This window comes from Callithrix jacchus, chromosome 2 (assembly GCF_049354715.1).
Source record: "Callithrix jacchus isolate 240 chromosome 2, calJac240_pri, whole genome shotgun sequence".
NCBI lineage: Eukaryota > Metazoa > Chordata > Mammalia > Primates > Cebidae > Callithrix > Callithrix jacchus.
Window position 1 is genome coordinate 139,913,384 of NC_133503.1, and position 19,827 is coordinate 139,933,210.

The following is a 19,827-nucleotide window of genomic DNA, read 5'->3' on the forward strand; positions in this document are numbered from 1 at the left end:
CCTTTTTATCAGGTCAAGAGGGTGAGTGTCTAATAGAGTTCCAGTAAATTTTCAGTAGGTAACTACTGAAGGCCTTCCTTCTAAACCAGATAAGGGATGCTTAAAGGCATCTCCTGCAAGCCACTGATACCTCTATTGACAAGAGATGGGAGAAAATAGCAGTTACCAGGTTACCTATAGCTGAAATTTCTCCCACATAAAGAACCACAGGGTCTAGGTTCTTGGGAGTATGACTTCTGAGAAAAACTCCTGTTACTTTGGTCACATTATCTATATAATATGTGTGTGTGTGTATACTTATTAAAAATGCATATTCCTGGGCTCCCTAAATAGACTCTTCAGGGTGGGGTTACATTGCCTTTACTGGTAACGTTTTGTTTTTTTTTTTTAACCGAGGGGGGGTGCACTATTCCTGGAAGTACTGCAATACCAGGTCAATCTGTGGAGTGGACGGAGCAAGCTCCTATTCCGTCTCCCTGCTCCAAAAATCTATTTTATATATTGTCCTCGGATAGACGACGTATCAGATTAAACTGATAAGAACAGATACTACACTTGATCTTAGCCAAAAGGCCGAGAAGCGATACTGGAAACGTTTTTTACTAAAAATTCTTAGTTATAAAATCACAAATTTCATAGTGAAACTCAATCTAGGGTACCTAAAGTTTATATACATAAAATAGACGTACCTTTGCTATGAAAGCCTGATTTACTCTTAATTGGATATAACCAGAAAAGAGTTCTGCCTGTAATGATATATTTGCATTGAACCTAAAACACAAACTTCATCATACATCACCTAAGTTTCTCTGATGACCCAGAGTAAAGCACAAGGTTTAGCATACGAGAGTGAAAGGGTTTGAATCTCACCTTCTGTCAAACTTTTAGAGCTCTGTTAACCACGATAACTGATGACCATGGTGGTATCAACTATGCTTTTACACAACTTTGTTCATAGTAAAAATCAATCATAATTGTTGCTGTATCTGGATTGGGATGCACTATAAATAATCTAAGGGAGATTTCAAGCTTTAGGCTTTCCTGAATGTGGTGACTCTTGAAATTGACATATCCCTTGTAGATACCCTGGAAGCTGTATTTATGGAATTGTTAAGAGATACTGGTTCCCTGATGCCTGTGGAGGATCTTATCTCCTTGCACCTAAATTGTACTAGTGGACTGCTACAAGGACTTCCCCTGCTAATGAGGACTGCTGGATGCTGTGCTGGCAGGCTGTTGTTTCTGTTTAATATCCTTTTGAGTAAGTAGGTAGCAAGTATGGCCATGGCAGTCTTGTGAGTTTGAATGTTTACTCTAAAATGACTTCTATTGGTCATAGCCACAAATAATTTCAGATGTACTAACTTGATAAATATATTCCAAATGTTTGGTTAAACCTAAAAAGACCCCTCTGGTGGATGTTGCAGTATATCATTTCATGGGTATTAATTTCATAACTATTTTTTTTTTAGGTGGAGTCTTGCTTCGTCACCCAGGCTGGAGTGCAGTGACACAATCTCAGCTCACTGCAACTTCTGCCTACAAGATTCAAGTGATTCTCCTGCCTCAGCCTCCCAAGTAGCTAAGACTACAGGCGTAGAGCACCATGCCTGGCTAATTTTTTTGTATTTTTAGTAGAGACAGGGATTCACCATGTTGGCCAGTCTGGTCTCAAACTCCTGACCTCAGGTGATCTGCCCACCTCAGCCTCCCAAAGTGTTGGGATTATAGGTATGAGCCTCGGCACCCAGCCTAATTTCATAACTATTGATAAATTTTCATCTTGCACTAAATTTACATTTAGACTTATTGCATTTACATTTAAACTTAATTTTCTTCTTATGCTGAATTAATGAATTAACATAAATCACAAAGATTCTGTATTTAATTATAAAAACATACAATTATCACATCAATTTAATTATAAGTAATTTACACATAATAATGCATAATGACTTTGAAAACAGTATAACTGAAAATAATAGAAAACGACGTTAATTGAGTGAAATACTACTGAATTCCAGGCACTTCTGTGACAGAACACAAATTTAAAAATTTAATAAAATATTAAGCTTTTCTTAGCAAAAAGTTTCTTAAGTCAGATTTCCCTTTCATGTTTTAAATGAAGCTTCTTCTAAAGAAGTGATTTTATTCACAGTTGCAAATTTCTTTTAACACAATGTATACATGCTGGAATCAAACTCCTGAAGGAGCTGGAATCTTATGAATACAGCCAGGGCAACAGTGTAGAGAATCATGAACAAAAACATCACAGTCCACACAGAAGACATTTTGGCACACAGCACAAACATAAACCTGTAGTGAAAACAGAAAAGTGAATAAACAAAAGTGGTTCCCAAAAATTAATTACAGCACATCTAGATGACATTCAAGGTGTGCTTTGCTCTTTTATATCTCTACCAATTTTTCCCACTACCTACTTTCTTACTTCCAATGTACCCTATATTCTCAAATCTCAGGCAATTAATTTTTCCTCAAAACTATCTCTTAGAAATGAGGGAATGATTTTGTTTTTGAGCCTTTGAAGCCTATTTTATTATGGTCCACTCTCAATTACTTCACTCTAAGAAACTATTTGGGAAAGACAGATGAGCTTCAAACCAGTGCTACTTTTGAAAGCTTAGCAAGACCACCTGATTGATTCAATTAAAAAGAGAAGCCTAAAAATTTAACATAGATTTAATTATTCTTAGGGAATGACCTCACATTTGCAAAAGTTATATTTCCCTTTCAGGTAAACCTTTAAAAAATATGTCAAATGACACAGGTAAGACAAATAATAAAATGAATGAATAAATAAATCTCAAACAACAAAGACGATGACCTATTCCTAAAAATTCAAACGAGGCTCACACCTCATTTAAATTAAAAATTCAAATGAGCCTCAAATGTGGCTCACACCTGTAGTCCCAGCACTTTGGGAAGCCAAGGGAGGCAGATTGCTTGAGCCTAGGAGTTCAAGACTAGCTGGCCAACATGGTGAAAACCAGTCTCTACTAAAAACACAAAAATTAGTCAGGCATGGTGGCACACACCTGTAATCCCAGCTACTTGGGAGGCTGAGGCACAAGAATTGCTTGAACCTGAAAGACAGAGGTTGCAGTGAGCCAAGATCGCATCTCTGCACTCCAGCCTGTGTGACAGAGCAAGGGTCTGTCTCAAAAAATAAAACCAAAAACCTCAAATGATTCAAAAAGGGGTTCCAGTAAAGATGAAGCTACTGATGTCAAATAGGTATGTAAAATTTAATAAAATTGTTTTATAAAACATGACAGTTGAATAGCAATACTAATTAATATTTTATATAATTAATATGCTTTTAAATATGTACATGTAACTAAAAAATTAACAGCTAGACAGTGATTCATATTATTTACATCTATACAAGTTTATATATTAAAGTTGCCCCTCTTCAAAATTAAAAAGAAATTTTTCTCATTGGCCTAAGGGTCACCTATGATCTGTGACCACCTTAAACAATATCAATGTGTTATCACACAGCTTAAAGGATAATATGGCTGGGCGCGGTAGCTCACGCCTATAATCCCAGAACTTTGGGAGGCCAAGGCGGGTGTATCACGAGGTCAGGAGTTTAAGACCAGCCTGGCCAAGATGGTGAAACCCCATCTTTACTAAAAAAACTACAAAAATTAGCCAGGCATGGTGGCAGGCACCTATAATCCCAGCTACTCAGGAGGCTGAGGCAGGAGAATCGCTTCAACCCAGGCAGAGATTGCAATGAGCCAAGGTCATGCCACTACACTTCAGCCTGGGTGACAGAGTGAGACTACATCTCAAAAAAAAAAATATGGAGAAAATATTTTAAATACTTCCAGACTAAATGCAGTTTAGATTGAAAGCTAAAGGTAAATTACATGTTTTACAAGTGTGCAAAATGCACACTTTGTTTTACAAAGTAGGCAAAATGATCAAAGCATTAAAAAAATGAAGAAAAAAATTTTTAATAAAAAAATCTTGAAAATGTAAGTTACAAAATATATTTATAACAAAAATTAGGATGCAGAACAACAAAACTACTATTTAAACTACTTTGTTCCCATTTTACCTCCACCTATTATAATTATCTTTACAAGAAATAAACTGATATGAGCCTGGTCTTTTAACAACCTGTTGAAAACTTATAGCACCATTTTTTCCAATATTTCTTGTACATTACTGAATATTTAGAAAGCCAATGAACTTACATGTTGGTCTTTCAATTCCCCCTGACATCCATAACAAAATCTGAAAAAAAGAAGTTTAAGAATTTTTCTTAGAATTCACTCATTAAAATAGTTCAGCAAAATCTCAATAACTAGAAACTTTTCATTAATAAGTAATTATTTACAAACAAGACTTTCAAGAAAAAGAGTTAAGAATACCCCTAAGCCAGGCGTGGTGGCTCATACCTGTAATCCTAGCACTTTGGGAAGCTGAGGCAGGTAGATCACCTGAGGTCAGAGTTCATGACCAGCCTGGCCAGTATGGCAAAACCCGTCTCTACTAAAAATACAAAAATTAGCTGAGCATGGCAGCAGGCACCTGTAATCCCAGCTACTCAGGAGGCTGAAGCAGGAGAATCGCTTGAACTCAGGAGGCTGAGGTTGCCGTGAGCCAAGATCTATCACTGCACTCCAGCCTGGGCGGCCAGAGCGAAACTCCGTCTCAAAAAATAAATAATAATAATAATAATGATTTTTTAAAGTCCACAGTATATACGAGGTCACCTGACAGCCCAAAATTTAGTTTTATTTTCATTAACGTTAAATGTGAGCGTGCTTTATATTTCTTTTTTCTTTATTTTCAAGACAGGGTCTTGCTTTGTCTTAAAGGCTGAAGGGCAGAGGTGCTATCGCGGCTCACTGCAGCCTCAAACTCCTGGGCTCAATTATCTTCCTGCCTCAGCCTTCTGAGTAGCTGGGACTATAGGCATGTACCCCCATCCCTGGCTAATTTTTTATTGAGACAGGGTCTCCCTGTATTGTCCAGGTTAGTCTTGAACGCCTGGGCTCAAGCAATATTCCCACCTTGGCTTTCCAAAGTGGGAGGATTACAGGCATGAACCACCATGCCAAGCCAGAAACACTTTGAAAACTTTTGTTCGATAGTCACTTATTCTAATAAGTGCTATTTCGTGTTTATTCACAGTTATTGGCTATGAACCTCCAACTATGAAAGAACGGAATTTAATTCCCTTTTAACCATCTTGAAATGGGAATGCATAAATATATAACTAATGTCATTCTCAATTATTTCTAGTTAAGTCTTCCTTTTGGATAGAACAATAATCAATGTTTAGTTTACTATGCCTATAAAAATATTCTCAGCTAAGCCATAAATTTTCACCTATTTGAAACATTTTCTTCCTGGAAATACTGTGTTGCTATTCTCAAGGTTAGTTTCCTATGTAATTGACATTAATTCATTCCCAATCTTCTGACTAGTCTAACAGTCCTCTCAGTATATTCAAATACATCAGGAGTTCTGCAGTTTTCATCCTCTTGGTTCTATCTCTCCTGGAGCACTCTGACTGTCTCCAAACTGGACTGTTCCCCATATCTGACACATAGGTATCATTCTGGGATATCTCCTTATCATCATCCTAGGGCGTTCTTTAGCTTGTTTTGAATTAGATACCTATTACTAGATCCCCTATCATTCTCTTTCTCAGTTCCTTTGAATCACCTATCTCGTCCATACCTTCCCCAGAAAAACCTTTTTGAAACCTTACAAGTCTGAAAATGTCTTTATTCTACCTACACTTAATTTATAGGTTGGCTAGGTATATAATTTGGTAACAATTTTCACTACAAACTTTGAAGGTGACTGCTCTGTCTCTGCACCCAGTGTTGCTAATGAGAAGTCAAACAATTTTAATTGCAGATCCTTTGTGGGTTACCTAATTTTTCCTCTCTGAAAATGTTTAGGGTTGATAATTTATTGTGTATTCTGAAATTTCACAATTATGGGGCCTGTATTCCTTCAGTACATTAGGCACTTGGCAGTCCCTTTCTTTTATCTTTGTTGTGGAGATGAGGTCTTGGCATGTTACCAGGTTGCACTGGAACTCCTGGCCTCAAGTGATCCCCCGATCTCAGCCTCCCAAAGTGCAAGGATTACAGCTATGAGCCACCCTACTCAGCCAATAGGCCCTTTCAATCTAGAAAGTTCTGTCCTTCAGTAGAAAATTTCTTTGATGATTTTCTATCCTACATTTTATTTTTCTTTCTTTGTCATATTATTCTCATATTGGACCTTCTGGATAAATTCACCAGTATTCTTATCTTTACTCTCCTATTTGAATCTCTTTATTTTACTCCTCTTGTATTTTCTGGAATATTTCTTCAACTCTATCTTCCAATCCTTCTACAGTACTGGGTTTTTCATTTCTACTATACTTAACCTCAACCATAGCAAATAAATACCAAGCTTCAAACAATGAGACTTGGGATTTTTTTTGTCTGTGAGTTTTGACCAACATAAAAAAATTTCATAAAACCTAATGTTGGCTAAATATGGGAAAACAATAAATAAAACTTTGAAGGACAACTTTACAATATCAATCACAATTCACAAAACATGTAAAACTTTTGACTCAGTAATTTTACCTCTAGGAATTTGCCATGCATTTATACTCGTACAAATGTTCAAAAATACAGATATAAGCATTATTTGTTAATAGCAAAAAAAAAAAAAAAATCTTAAATATCCAACAGGGGCTGGGCACAGTGGCTCATGTCTGTATTCGTAGCACTTTGGGAGGCCAAGGTGGGCGAAATCATGAGGTCAGGAATTCGAGACCAGCCTGGCCAATATGGTAAAACCCCATCTCTACTAAAAATACAAAAAATTAGCTGGGCATGGTGGCAGGCGCCTGTAATCCCAGCTACTGAGGAGGCTGAGGCAGGAGAATTACTTGAGCCTGGGAAGCAGAGGTTGCAGTGAGCTAAGATCATGCCATTGCACTCCAGCCCTGGTGACAGAGCAAGACTCCGTCTCAAAAAAAAAAAAAAAAAAAATCCAACAGGAAGCAATTGGTTATATAAACCATAATTATTCATGAAATATGTAACACTTTTAAAAACATCACTGATCTAGATATGGTGATATTAAATTACTTCCAAATGATTTAAGTGTGAAAAGCAAGATGAATACATAATTGTCTGCTAGCCAGTAAGTGTTTAATGTGATTCCTAAATCCTGGATGTTCTTAAAAGTAGTAAATCTTTATTTTCTGAAAACTATTCTATAAAAGATTGACCCACCTCTATTTCAGACTTTATTTGTTGTATTTCATACAAATACCACTCGTAAAATACCTAAAGATTTTAGATAGATTATGTTATGCCAGATTATTTTATTTTTTCTTTTTGTTGTTGTTTCTCTCCTTTGTTTTTTTTTTGGGGTTATTTTATTTTTTAAGAGACAGTGTCTCACTATGGTGCCCAGGCTAGTCCTCAACTCCTGGCCTCAAGTGATTGTCCCACTTCAGCCTCCCAAAGTGCTAAATGAGCCTCTTATTTTCAGTAGTGTGCTAGGACTGGATTGTACTGGCTTAAGAGAATCAATTGTTAAATATATATTCAAGGATTTTGACAGCTGGTTGTTAACTGGTAGCTAAAAACTGGCCATGATAAGAGTATTAAAACCATGGAAATCAGCAAATACTACCAATCAGGGTTTTTTTTTCCTTTTCCTTCTGGAGAACTGATTTAATAGTATAATCATCACCCTTATTTATACATAGGTGGGTTTAGGGAAATTATCTGGATTCTGGAGATTCAGATCTATTTTAACAATGAGTCATTTCAATCATAATCATGGCATTCTTCATCTCATCTTCCATATTGGTCTTGTCCAAGTTAGTAGGATTATATTTTAAGGTAGTAACAATCTATTCAAACATTAGTTTACCACTTATAACAAATACAAATTAATCCAAACTGATATACCTTTCTCCGTTATATTCTTCTAGGAGAATTTCTTGAAAAGGATCCAAAGGAAACAAATGATGGTAAGACCGTGCCAAGTGGGGGGCAGACACCAAAGTAAGACCTGACACATTAAGCAGAGAGACATGTTTAGTAGTCCAAACCCATGAAGACAATGGCTGAAAAGATGCAACTCAGGCAGAATATTTTCAGTTTCTTTTAGGATGGCAGTTATTAATTTTACCTGTGGCTATAAAAGAAGATTGCAGAATGGAGTCTTAGTTCTGTTACTAAGTATGTAACCAACCTATCTTGGTCTATTTGCTTACTTATATTATAAATGAAATAAAATTAGACAATTCTATCAATTTAATTCTTCATTTTTATATTTATAAAGGTAAGAGATAGAAAAATGTCTACTAGACCTACTGTATTGCCTTTAAAAAATATACTTTTTTCAGAAAAAGGATCAGGAAACTAGAATGCTATTTTTTTTTTTTTTTGAGATGGAGTTTTGCTCTTGTTACCCAGGCTGGAGTGCAATGGCACAATCTCGGCTCACCGCAACCTCCGCCTCCTGGGTTCAGGCAATTCTCCTACCTCAGCCTCAACAATTTAAAAAATAACCTATTTCTCTTTGCACAGATTAAATCCAGAAACATATGAATAACTTAACATTTACATGCATTTTAGCAGCAATACAGATAAGAAGTCATTCAAGATTTACTGAATAATGAATACTTGGTTTCTTACCACAGATTTTACATTCGACAGGTAGCTCACAGTACTTTGCCCGACACTGTGGGCAGAAATAGCCTCCTAATGTAAGCCCTGGCTCAGTATTGCCATCCAAATGCCTGTAGGGGGAAAAAGGTAATATATAAAGGTCTGAAAAGTTAGAGCAGGAAAGCACACTACCTTGGTCTTAAAATCATGACACTATTTAAAAGTCTGTATTTTTGGCCAGGCACAGGGGCTCAACACATGTAATCCCAACACTTTGGGAGGCCAAGGCGGGCGGATCACCTGAGGTCAGGAGTTCGAGACCACCCTGGCCAACACAATAAAACTCCATATCTATTAAAAATACAAAAACAAAAAAAAAATGAGGCGGGTGCAGTGGTATGCACCTGTAATCCCACCTACTTGGAAGGCTGAGGCAGGAGAATCGCTTGAACATAGGAGGTAGAGGCTGCAGTGAGCTGAGATCATGCCACAGCACTCCAGCCCAGGCAACAGTTCGAGACTCCATCTCAAAAAAAAAGAAAAATGCAAAAATTAGCCGGGGCCCTGTAATCCCAGCTATTTGGGAGGCTGAAGCAGAACTGCTTGAACCAAGGAGGCAGAGGTTGCAGTGAGTTGAGATTGCACCACTGCACTCCAGCCTGGGTGACAAGAGCAAAAACTCCATCTCAAAAAAAAAAAGTCTATATTTTAAAAAATTGTATATGTTTTTGTAGAAATAGGGAATCACTATGTTGACCAGGCTGGTCTTGAACTCCTAGCCTCAAGTGATCCACCTGCCTCAGCTTCTCAAAGTGCTGGGATTATAGATGTCAGCCACTGTACCTGGCCTAAAAGTTTATTTTAAATCTGTGAATATGTCTTATAGCTCAATTATGCTACATTCCTTTTTTCCCCCTCTCTTCATTATTATTATTTTTGAGATAGCGTCTCACTCTTGCCCAAGCTGGAGTGCAGTGGCACAGTCTTGACTCACTGCAACCTCTGCCTCCTGGGTTCAAGCAATTTTCGTACCTCAGCTTCCTGAGTAGCTAGGATTACAGGCATGTGCCACCATGCACAGCTAATTTTTGTATTTTTAGTAGAGATGGGGTTTCACCATGTTGGTCAGGCTGGTCTCAAATTCCTGGTCTCAAGTGATCTGCCTGCCTCGGCCACCCAAAGTGCTGTGATTACATATGTGAGCCACTGCACTCAGCCCTTCTCTTTAAGTTTCTATTACTATCCTTGAATTTACTAATTTTTTTCTTCCGTAGTGTCTAATCTGCTGTTAATCTCATCCAATGTATTCTTCATCTAAAACACTGTACTCTTCATCACTAGAAGTTTGATTTGGGTCTGTTTTATACCTTCCATATCTCTTCTTACCATTATTATGTTCTCTAATTTCCTGAACAAACAGAGTATATTTATAATTGTTGTCTTACCACATCTTTGTCTACTAATTCTTTTTTTTTTTGAGACAGAGTCTTGCTCTGTCACTCAGGCTGGAGTGCAGTGGCATGATCTGGGCTCACTGCAACCTCTATCTCCTGGGTACAAGCAATTCTTATATCTCAGCCTCCCAAGTAGCTGAGACTACAGGTGTATACCACCACACCTGACTAATTTTTGTCTTTTTAGTAGTGATAGTTTTTGTCATGTCAGCTATGCTGGTCTTGAACTCCTGGGCTCAAGTGATCCACCCACCTGAGCCTCCCAAAGTGCTGGGATTATAGGCATGAGCTACTGCACCTGACCCTTCGTCTATTAATTCTATCAACTGGGTTACTTCTGGGTATGTTTCCATTCTGTGATTTTTCTCTGTTTTATAGATCATATTTTCCTTTGCATCCCTGGTAATTTCTGATTGGCTGACAGACATTGTGAATTTTGCTTTGTGCTGGATTTTTTTAATTCCCTTAAATATTTAATGGCTTGTTCTAGAATATACTTCAGTAACTTGGAAATAGTTTAATTTGTTCAAAACTTGCTTTTAAGCTTCATTAGGCTGGTCCAGAATAGTCATCAGTCTAGAATTTTCTTTCTTTCTTTCTTTTTTTTGACCTTTGGTTCCAGTTCTTGTGATAGGATTAATCTGATCCCATTACTCTGGACTCTATTCAATGCCTGTCATGTTAAGAGGTCTTTCCATACAGACTGGCGAGAACATGAATCTTCCTGTACGAGCTCTGGGAATTGTTCTGTCTGCTGCTTTCCAGTGATTCTTTCTCTGACTTCCAGTAGTTTCCTCACACAAATGTGATCAACACTCAGCTGCTGACTCATGAGCAAGTCTCTGCAGATCCCCAGAGAGTTCTCTGTGCAGATCTTTCCTCTTCAGTATTCTGATCTGCAAAATTATTGCCATCTCAGCCTCCTTGAAAGATGGAACTTTGTTTCTTCAACTCAACTACATCTCCAGGCTCTGTCTGCAGCCTGGAAATTCCATTGAGGTGGTAAGCCGGAGCACTCTTAGGGCTCATCTGTTTCCTTTCTTTTCAGCGATCATTATCAGCTATGCCTGTTGTCCAGTGTCTGAAAACCACTGTTTTATATGTTTTGTCTGCTTTTTTTGACAGGAAGGTAAATGTGGTTCCTGTTACACCTTTTTGGCTGGAGGCAGAAATCTTGTTTGTGGTTTTTAAGAATAACTCGCTTAAATTTAATTTTGTTTTATAATTATGTAAAATATAAAGCTCTAAAGTTAAAACAAGGTACAGTCGGCCGGGTGCGGTGGCTCACACCTGTAATCCCAGCACTTTTGGAGGCCAAGGGTGGTGGAGTGCCTGAGCTCAGGAGTTCATGATCAGCCTGGGCAACTCAGCGAAACCCCATCTCTACTAAAATACAAAAAAAATGAGCCGGGTGTGGCGGCATGCTCCTGTAGTCCCAGCTACTCGGGAAGCTGAGGCAAGAGAATCACTTGAACCCAGGAGGCAGAGGTTACAATGATCCGAGATCACACCACTGCATGGCCTGGGCAACAAAGCGAGAATCCTCTTAAAAAAAAAAAAAAAAAAAAAAAAAAAAAAAAGGACAACAAAAAGCAAGGTACAGTAATATTCTATATGACATTTTGGTAAATGATGGACCACATATATGACAGTGGTCCCATAAGATAATACCATATTTTTATTGCACCTTTTATGTGTTTAGCTACATAAATACTAAGTGTTGTATTACAACTGCCTATACTATTCAGCATGCAATATGCTGTAGAGGTGTGCAGGCTAGGAGCAATAGCTATACCATATAACTGAGATGTATAGTAGCCTGCACTATCTAGGTATGCACACTGTGATGTTTGCACAATGATGGTATCACCTAACGATGCATTTCTCAGAACAAATACCTGTCATTAAGTGATGCATTCAAAAAAGTCTAGGGTTTATCCCTTTGCTTTTCCCCACACACTCATGGAGGTAAACATTAAAAAAAAAGTTCTCCACCCCCTTTAAAAATTTGTATTTTTCCATACTATTGTTTTTATTATTAACATAAACAAGTATATATATCTACTTACATCTCTACTTTCTTCTTTTTTTTGAGATGGAGTTTTGCTCTTGTTACCCAGGCTGGAGTGCAATGGCGCGATCTCGGCTCACTGCAACCTCCGCCTTCTGGGTTCAGGGTTCAGGCAATTCTCCTGCCTCAGCCTCCTGAGTAGCTCAGATTACAGGCACACGCCACCATGCCCAGCTAATATTTTGTATTTTTAGTAGAGACGGGGTTTCACCATGTTGACCAGGATGGTCTCGATCTCTTGATCTTGTGATCCACCCGCCTTGGCCTCCCAAAGTGCTGAGATTACTGGAGTGAGCCACCACGCCCGGCCTATCTACTTTCTTCTTAGGTGATTAGTAGCATACGACAAAATTCTCTCAAACTTACTATTTTACTTAGTAATAAGATCATTCCATAGAATTATATACAGATAGTGTTCATTTCCTAGCTTTTGAATTTATAACTTAAAAGAAGGAATTAAAAATGTAAAAACATTATCACTAATAATTTCAAGGTCTTTACTTACGCCATGCTGAAAGAGGGTTTTGCATCCTGATCCGATAAAGAAGCGATGGTGTGCTGAGGAAATCCTTAATAGAAGAAAATGTATTACTTTCTTTTTCCAACCAAGGAGCAGAATTCTAGGACTAAGAACCTAAAAATGTTCTTATCAAAAAGCCAATAAGGTTGTACAAAATACCACTTTCCTGCCTCTTAGATAAGCTTATTATAGCATGATGAAACTGACTAATTCCAAGCTACAAGAAAAAGTAGAGGAAATGGGGGAAAGACCTATCTATATGTATGACTTCAAATTCTGAAGTTCATATATATATGTTTTCTTTTCTTTCTTTTTTTTTTTTTTTTTTTTTTTGAGATGGAGTCTTGCTTTGTTGCCCAGGCTGGAGTGCAGTGGGGCAATCTTGGCTCACTGCACCCTCTGACTCCCAGATTAAAGCGATTCTCCCATCTCAGTCTCCCACATAGCTGGGATTACAGATGCCTGCCACCATGCCCTGCTATTTTTGGTATTTTTAGTAGAGACAGGGTTTCGCCATGTTGGCCAGGGTGGTCTCAAACTCCTGACCTGAGGTGATCCACCCACCTTGGCCTCCCAAAGTGGTCGGAGTACAGGCATGAGCTACTGCACCCGGCCTTTGTAGCTTATTTTAAAAATTTCTTAATACAAGCATTTTTCTATAAACACAGTTGATACCTTTCTAGCTTAAAAAATAAAGAAAGCCAACAGTGTTCTCTGGGTGACAAGACTACTGGTAGTTTTAATATGTTTCCTTTTTTTTTTTTTTTTACTTCTCTGTGCTTTCCAATATTGCTTCAACAAGCATATTTTTTCCTAAAAAAATTCTTAAATGTTAAAATAACTTCTGCAAAAAAACAAAACTAGCATAGTTTGAGCCAAGATATATATTTTTAAAAAACATAAGAACACTTACCCATACGAATGAGCGAGCATTCAGAACTTGAGCTAGCAGGAGGAGGACTAACATGATGTGTGAGTAATTCTTTGTAATGGCTTTCATCTAAAATAACGTGGTATGTGCCTAACAAGATGAAAAGAAAAAAAAAACCAGCTTTGTAGACATAATGAAGTATACATTCTATGTAATTCTTGTAAAAGTTTTATCATCTGAAAATGTAAATTTTCAAAATAATAATTTTAGTTAAATCATCACTTTTAAAACCTTATTTAAATAATATATCTAAATCAACTTCTCTAGGAATAACTGAAAATACAATTTATTATTATTACTATTATTATTTTAACATAAAAATAGACACAGGTCTCAGTATGGTAACCAGACTGATCTCAAACTTCTGGCCTCATGTGATTCTCCTGCCTTGGCCGACCAAAGTGTTGGGATTACAGGCATGAGCCGCCATGCCTGGCTTGTAATTACAATTTAATTAAAGGCAAGTTATAAAATCTTTATAAAGTAAAACATACAGTAAAACTTCCAGTTTTCCAAGAGTTAGAATACTTCCTCTTAATACTGACGTAAGTACTGAAAACTCTTTGCATTTTGAGATGATTTCTTATAGAATTAATTACATATTTAAGATGACTGACCATATTTTAGACTACTTTAAGTTTAATAGCTCACAAGAGATTAAAACATCTAATTTAATAAATTCTTTCCTACATAGTAATTATGAGTAAATATTAAAGATATTAGATATATACCGCCAGTTTCACGAGCAAGTGCAGTGCAAACTCGAACCTCTGCAGACAATCCAATAACAGATACTCTAATTTTAGCTGCCTTTAGGGTCTTCATAAAATCCAAGTAGATAGATAGTTTTAGAAAAGAAGAAAAACATTTAAGAATTAATGTATTTGAAAAATAAAGAATGCTCTGAAAACTAGTGATAAATTCACTACATCTACCACAAAGATGGATCTCACACACACACAAAATATATATATATAAATAAAATTGCTATAGAATTCTCTTTAGAGTTTTAACTTTGGTTTTGACTTTTTGGTCTACCTTGATTAGATCATAAATATTAGATGGATCACAAGTTGTAAGGCTGCTGAAGATGATTAGTACTTCTCGACTTGTATGTCCGGGCATATGTCTTAAAAGAAAGATAAAATACACTCCAATTAGCTACAACAAATTACACTACCAAAATATTTACCCAGATTGAATAGTATACATAGGATTACACATTTAGGCTATAGCATACCTCATCTGTTTCAACAATGCAAGGAAAGGTTGCGAGATTATTTAAAATACTTTAATGTCAATTTTTCTAAAATGAGCTATGTACTTCAAAAAATTATTTATTTATTTATTTATTTATTTTTTTGAGATGGAGTTTCACTCTTGCTACCCAGGCTGGAGTGCAATGGTGTGACTCGGCTCACCGCAACCTCCGCCTCCTGGGTTCAGGCAATTCTCCTGCCTCAGCCTCCTGAGTAGCTGGGATTACAGGCACGTGCCACCATGCCCAGCTAATTTTTTGTATTTTTAGTAGAGACGGGGTTTCACCTTGTTGACCAGGATGGTCTCGATCTCTGGACCTCGTGATCCACCCGCCTTGGCCTCCCAAAGTGCTGGGATTATAGGCTTGAGCCACTGTGCCCGAACCCAAAAAATTATTAATTGATTCATTTAATAAACATTTACTGAGCACTCTCAAGTTCTAGGGATAGAGTGATAAATAAGGTTCCCAACATCATGAAGCTTACATTCTAGTAGGTTTGTTTTATACAAAATCTAAAGTATACACTACGAAATACAACATCATATAGATAAACTTTAAACTAAAATGTGGCAACATCACATGGATCAGCTTTTAAGTGTATAAATGTGGCTTAAAAACAGTAACACACACTTCTTTCTCAAACACTATATAGTAGTCCCCTCTTAACTGCAGTGGATACCTGAAATCAAGGATAGTACTGAACCATATATATATATATACATATATACAGTCATCCTTCGGTATCCTTGGGGGATTGATTTCAGGCCCTCCTTTGGATACCAAAATCTGCTGATGCTCAAGTCCCAGATACAAAATGGCGTAGTGTAGTAGGCTGGGCATGGTGACTCATACCTGTAATCCCAGCACTTTGGGAGGCTGAGACGGGCGAATCACTTGAGGTCAAGAATTCCAGACCAGCCTGATCAACATGGAGAAACCCCATCCCTACTAATAACACAAAAGCTAGCTGGGCGTGGTGGCACATGCCTATAATCCCAGCTGCTCAGGAGGCTGAGGCACGAGAATTGCTTGAACCCAGGAGGCAGAGGTTGTGGTGAGTGAGCCAAGATTGCACCATTGCACTCCAGCCTGGGCAACAACAGCAAGACTCCGGCTCAAAAAAAAAAAAAAAAAAAAGTGTATTTGCATATAACCTATGCATATCCTCCCATATATTTTAAGTCATCTCTAGATTATTGGTAACACCTAATACAATGTATGCTATGTAAATAATTCTTAATCCTCTATTGTTTAGGAATAATGACAAGAAAAAAATGTTTATTTGTTCAGTACGGGTACAATTTTTTTCCAAATATTTTTGATATGTAGTTAATTGAATTCACAAAAGCAGAATCCAGGATTTGGAGGGCTGACTATACCATATTTTTCCCTATACAGGCGTACCTTGGAGATACTGTAGGGCTGGTTTCAGACCACAGCAATAAAGCAAATATCACAATAAATATTTGCAATAAAGTAAGTTGCATGAACTTTCAGGTTTCCTAGTATATATAAAAGTTCTGTTTACACTATACTGTAGTCTAATAAGTGTGCAGCAGCATTATATGTAAAAAAACAAGTACATACCTTAATTAAAATTACTTTATTGCTAAAAATGCTAAAAGTCAACTGAGCCTTCAGTGCTCAATATCTTTTTGTTGGGGGGGGTCTTGCCTTGATGTTGATGGCCACTGTCTGATCAGAGTGATACTTTCTGAAGGTTGAGATGGCTATGGCAATTTCTAAAAATAAGACAAAGTAGTTTGCCACATGGGTCAACTCTTCCTTTTATAAAAGATTTCTCTATGGCATGTAATGCTGTTTGACAGCATTTTATTCACAATAGTACCTTTCATTCCTCTGAAACCCGCTGATGCTTTACCAACTAAGTTTATAGGATTTTTTTTTTTTTGAGACAGACTCTTGCTCTGTCGCCCAGGCTGGAGTACAGTGGCATGATCTTGGCTCACTGCAACCTCCGCCTCCTTGGTTCAAGCAATTCTCCTGTCTTAGCCTCCCTAATAGCTGGGATTACAGGCATGTGCCACCACGTCCGGATAATTTTTGTATTTTTAGTAGAGGCAGGGTTTCACCATGTTGGCCAGGCTGGTCTTGAACTCCTGACCTCAAGTGATCCACCCACCTCAGCCTCCCAATGTGCTGGGGTTATAGGCTTGAGCCACCACACACAGCCAGTGTAGGTATTTTGACCACCTTCCACGAATGGCATTTCAAATGGAGAATCCTTTCCAGAAGATTTTCAATGTACTTTGCCCAGATCCATCTATGGCAGTCGCAGCCTTATGATATGTATTTCTTAAATAATCAAGATTTGAAAAATCAAAGTATTCCTTTATCCAAGGGTTGCAGAATGAATGCTGTGTTAGTAGGCATAAAAATAACATTAATCTCCTTGTACATCTCCATTGGAGTTCTTGAGTGACTGGGTGCATTGTCAATGAGCAGTAATATTTTGAAATAAATATTTTTTCTGAGATAGATCTCAACAATGGGCTTAAAATATTCAGTAAGCCATGCTGTAAACAGACATCCTATCATCCGGGCTTTGTTATTCCATTTGCAGAACACAGACTGAGTAGATTTAGCATAATTCTTAAGGACTCTATGCTTTTCAGAATGGTAACAAACATTAAGCCACCAGCTGCATTAGCTCCAAACAAGAGAGGAAACCTATCCCATGAAGTTCTGAAACCAGGCATTCACTTTTTCTAGCTATGAAAATCCTAGAAAGCATCTTCTTCCAATGGAGGGCTGTTTTATCTACATTAAAAATATGAGGTCAGGTGCAGTGGCTCACACTTGTAATCTCAGCACTTTGGGAGGCTGAGGCAGGAGGATTGCTTGAGCCCAGGAGTTCAAGACCAGCCTGGGCAACATGGAGAACCCTACCTCTACACAAAAAAAAAAAATTAGCCGGGCATGGCGTGGTGGCACATGCCTGAAGTCCCTGCCACTTGGGGAGCTTAGGTGGGAGAACAGCTTGAGCCTGGGAGTTTGAGGCTGCAGTGATCCATGATCGCACCACTACACTCTAGGCTAGGTGACAGAGAGTGAGACCCTGTCTCAAGAATAAACAACAACAACAAAAAAAGAAAATGTGATATTTAGTGTAGCCATCTTCAACAATTATCTTAGCTAGATCTTCTGGATAACTTGCTGCAGCTTCTACAACAGCACTTGCTGCTTCCTCTTGCACTTAAGAGATGGCTTCTTTCATTAACCTCATGAGCTCAGTTCCGTTAGCTTCAAACTTTTCTTCCGCAGCTTCCTCACTGCTCTCAGCCTTCACAGAATTGAAAAGAATTAGGGCCTGGTTCTGGATTAGGATTTGACTTAATGGACTATTGTTGCTACTTTAATCTTCTATCCAGACCATTAAAACTTTCTCCATATCAGCAATAAAGCTGTTTCACTTTCTTATCATTTGTGTGTCCACTGAAGTAGCACTTTGAATTTCCATTATTTTTAAAATTTTTTTGAGACAGGATCTTGCTCTATCACACAGGCTAGAGTATAGTAGCATAACCATAGCTCACTACAGCCTGGAACTACTGGGCTCAAACCTCCTGCCTCAGCCTCCTGAGAAGGTAGGACTACAAATGCTCGCCACTGTGCCTGGCTATTTTTGTTTGTTGTTTGGCATAAATGGTGGGGGGGAGTCTTGTTATACTACCAGGGCTGGTCTCAAACTCATGTCCTCAGGTGATCCTCCCACCTCAGCCTCCCAAAGTGTTGTAATTACAGGTAAGAGCCACCATACCCAGCCCAGCACTTTTAATTTCCTTTAGGAACTTTACCTTTGCATTCACAATTTGACTAAGTGTTTAGCACAAGAGACATAGCTTTTAGCCTCTCTTGCATTCTAACATGCCTTTCTCACTAAGCTCGATCATTTCTAGCTTTTGATTTAAAGTGAGACAGGCGACTCCTCCTTTCTCTTGAATACTTAAGAGGCTACTGTAGGCTTATTGGTGTAATTCCAATATGTTTGTGTCTTAGGGGATAGGGAGGCCCAGAAGGAGGGAGACTCGGAAATGGCCAGTTGGTGGAACAGTCAGAACACACATAACACTTATCAATTATGTCTGTTGTCTTATATGAACCCTGTTTGTGGTGCCCTAAAACAATTACAATAGTAACATCAAAGATCACTGATCACAGATCACTGTAACAGATATAACAATAATTTACAAAGCTTGAAATATTCCAAGAACTACCAAAGTGTGATATAGAGGCATGAAGTGAGCACATACTGTTAAAAAAAAAATAGTACCAATGGACTTGCTCAACACAGAGTTGTCATAAACTGCCAGTTTGTTAAAAAAAAAAAAAAGTTATCTGAGAAGTCTAATAAAGCAAAATATAACAAAATGAGGTGTGCCTGTACATAAACACCTATGATCAAGTTTAATGTATAAATCAGGTACAGTAAGAGATGAACAAAAATAATTAAATAGAACAATTATAACAAAGGCCGGGCATGGTGGCTCACACCTATAATCCCAGCACTTTGGGAGGGTGAGGCGGGTGGATCACGAGGTCAAGAGATTGAGACCATCCTGGTCAACAAGGTGAAACCCTGTCTCTACTAAAAATACAAAAATTTGCTGGGCATGGTGGTGCACACCTGTTGTCCCAGCTACTCAGGAGGCTGAGGCCAGAGAATTGCTTGAACCCAGAAGGTGGAGGGTGCGGTGAGCCGAAATCGTGCCATTGCACTCCAGTCTGGGTAACAACAGCGAAACTCCAGCTCAAAAAAAAAAAAAGAACAATTATAACAATATGCCAGCATCACTACTCCTGCACATTTGGGGTCATTATTAAGAAAATAACACAAACACTGCAACAGTTTGACAGTCAGTAACAACAGTTAATCTGATGACTTAGGCCG

At 37.9% G+C, this 19,827-nt stretch overlaps 1 protein-coding gene and 1 non-coding gene across 5 annotated transcripts in view; both read right to left on the bottom strand.

Annotated features, from left to right (window-relative positions):
• Positions 1-396: 396 nt before the first annotated feature.
• On the bottom strand, positions 397-585 carry LOC118151710 (U2 spliceosomal RNA). The gene has a single exon (XR_004740143.1). It is a non-coding gene; the product is annotated as a U2 spliceosomal RNA (small nuclear RNA).
• A 1,285-nt stretch (positions 586-1,870) lies between these two features.
• Positions 1,871-19,827, bottom strand: part of GTF2H2 (general transcription factor IIH subunit 2) — a 29,762-nt gene continuing 11,805 nt past the window's right edge. For all 4 annotated transcript variants that reach the window (XM_035291451.3, XM_035291449.3, XM_035291452.3 and 1 more), the window contains 8 exons: positions 14,693-14,783; positions 14,386-14,473; positions 13,637-13,744; positions 12,709-12,772; positions 8,706-8,809; positions 7,974-8,076; positions 4,227-4,266; positions 1,871-2,316 (listed from right to left, as the gene is read on the bottom strand). In XM_035291451.3, the coding sequence (XP_035147342.1) occupies positions 2,197-2,316; positions 4,227-4,266; positions 7,974-8,076; positions 8,706-8,809; positions 12,709-12,772; positions 13,637-13,744; positions 14,386-14,473; positions 14,693-14,783 (718 nt within the window). In that variant the 3' untranslated portion in view covers positions 1,871-2,196. The remainder of the gene's footprint in view (positions 2,317-4,226; positions 4,267-7,973; positions 8,077-8,705; positions 8,810-12,708; positions 12,773-13,636; positions 13,745-14,385; positions 14,474-14,692; positions 14,784-19,827) is intronic.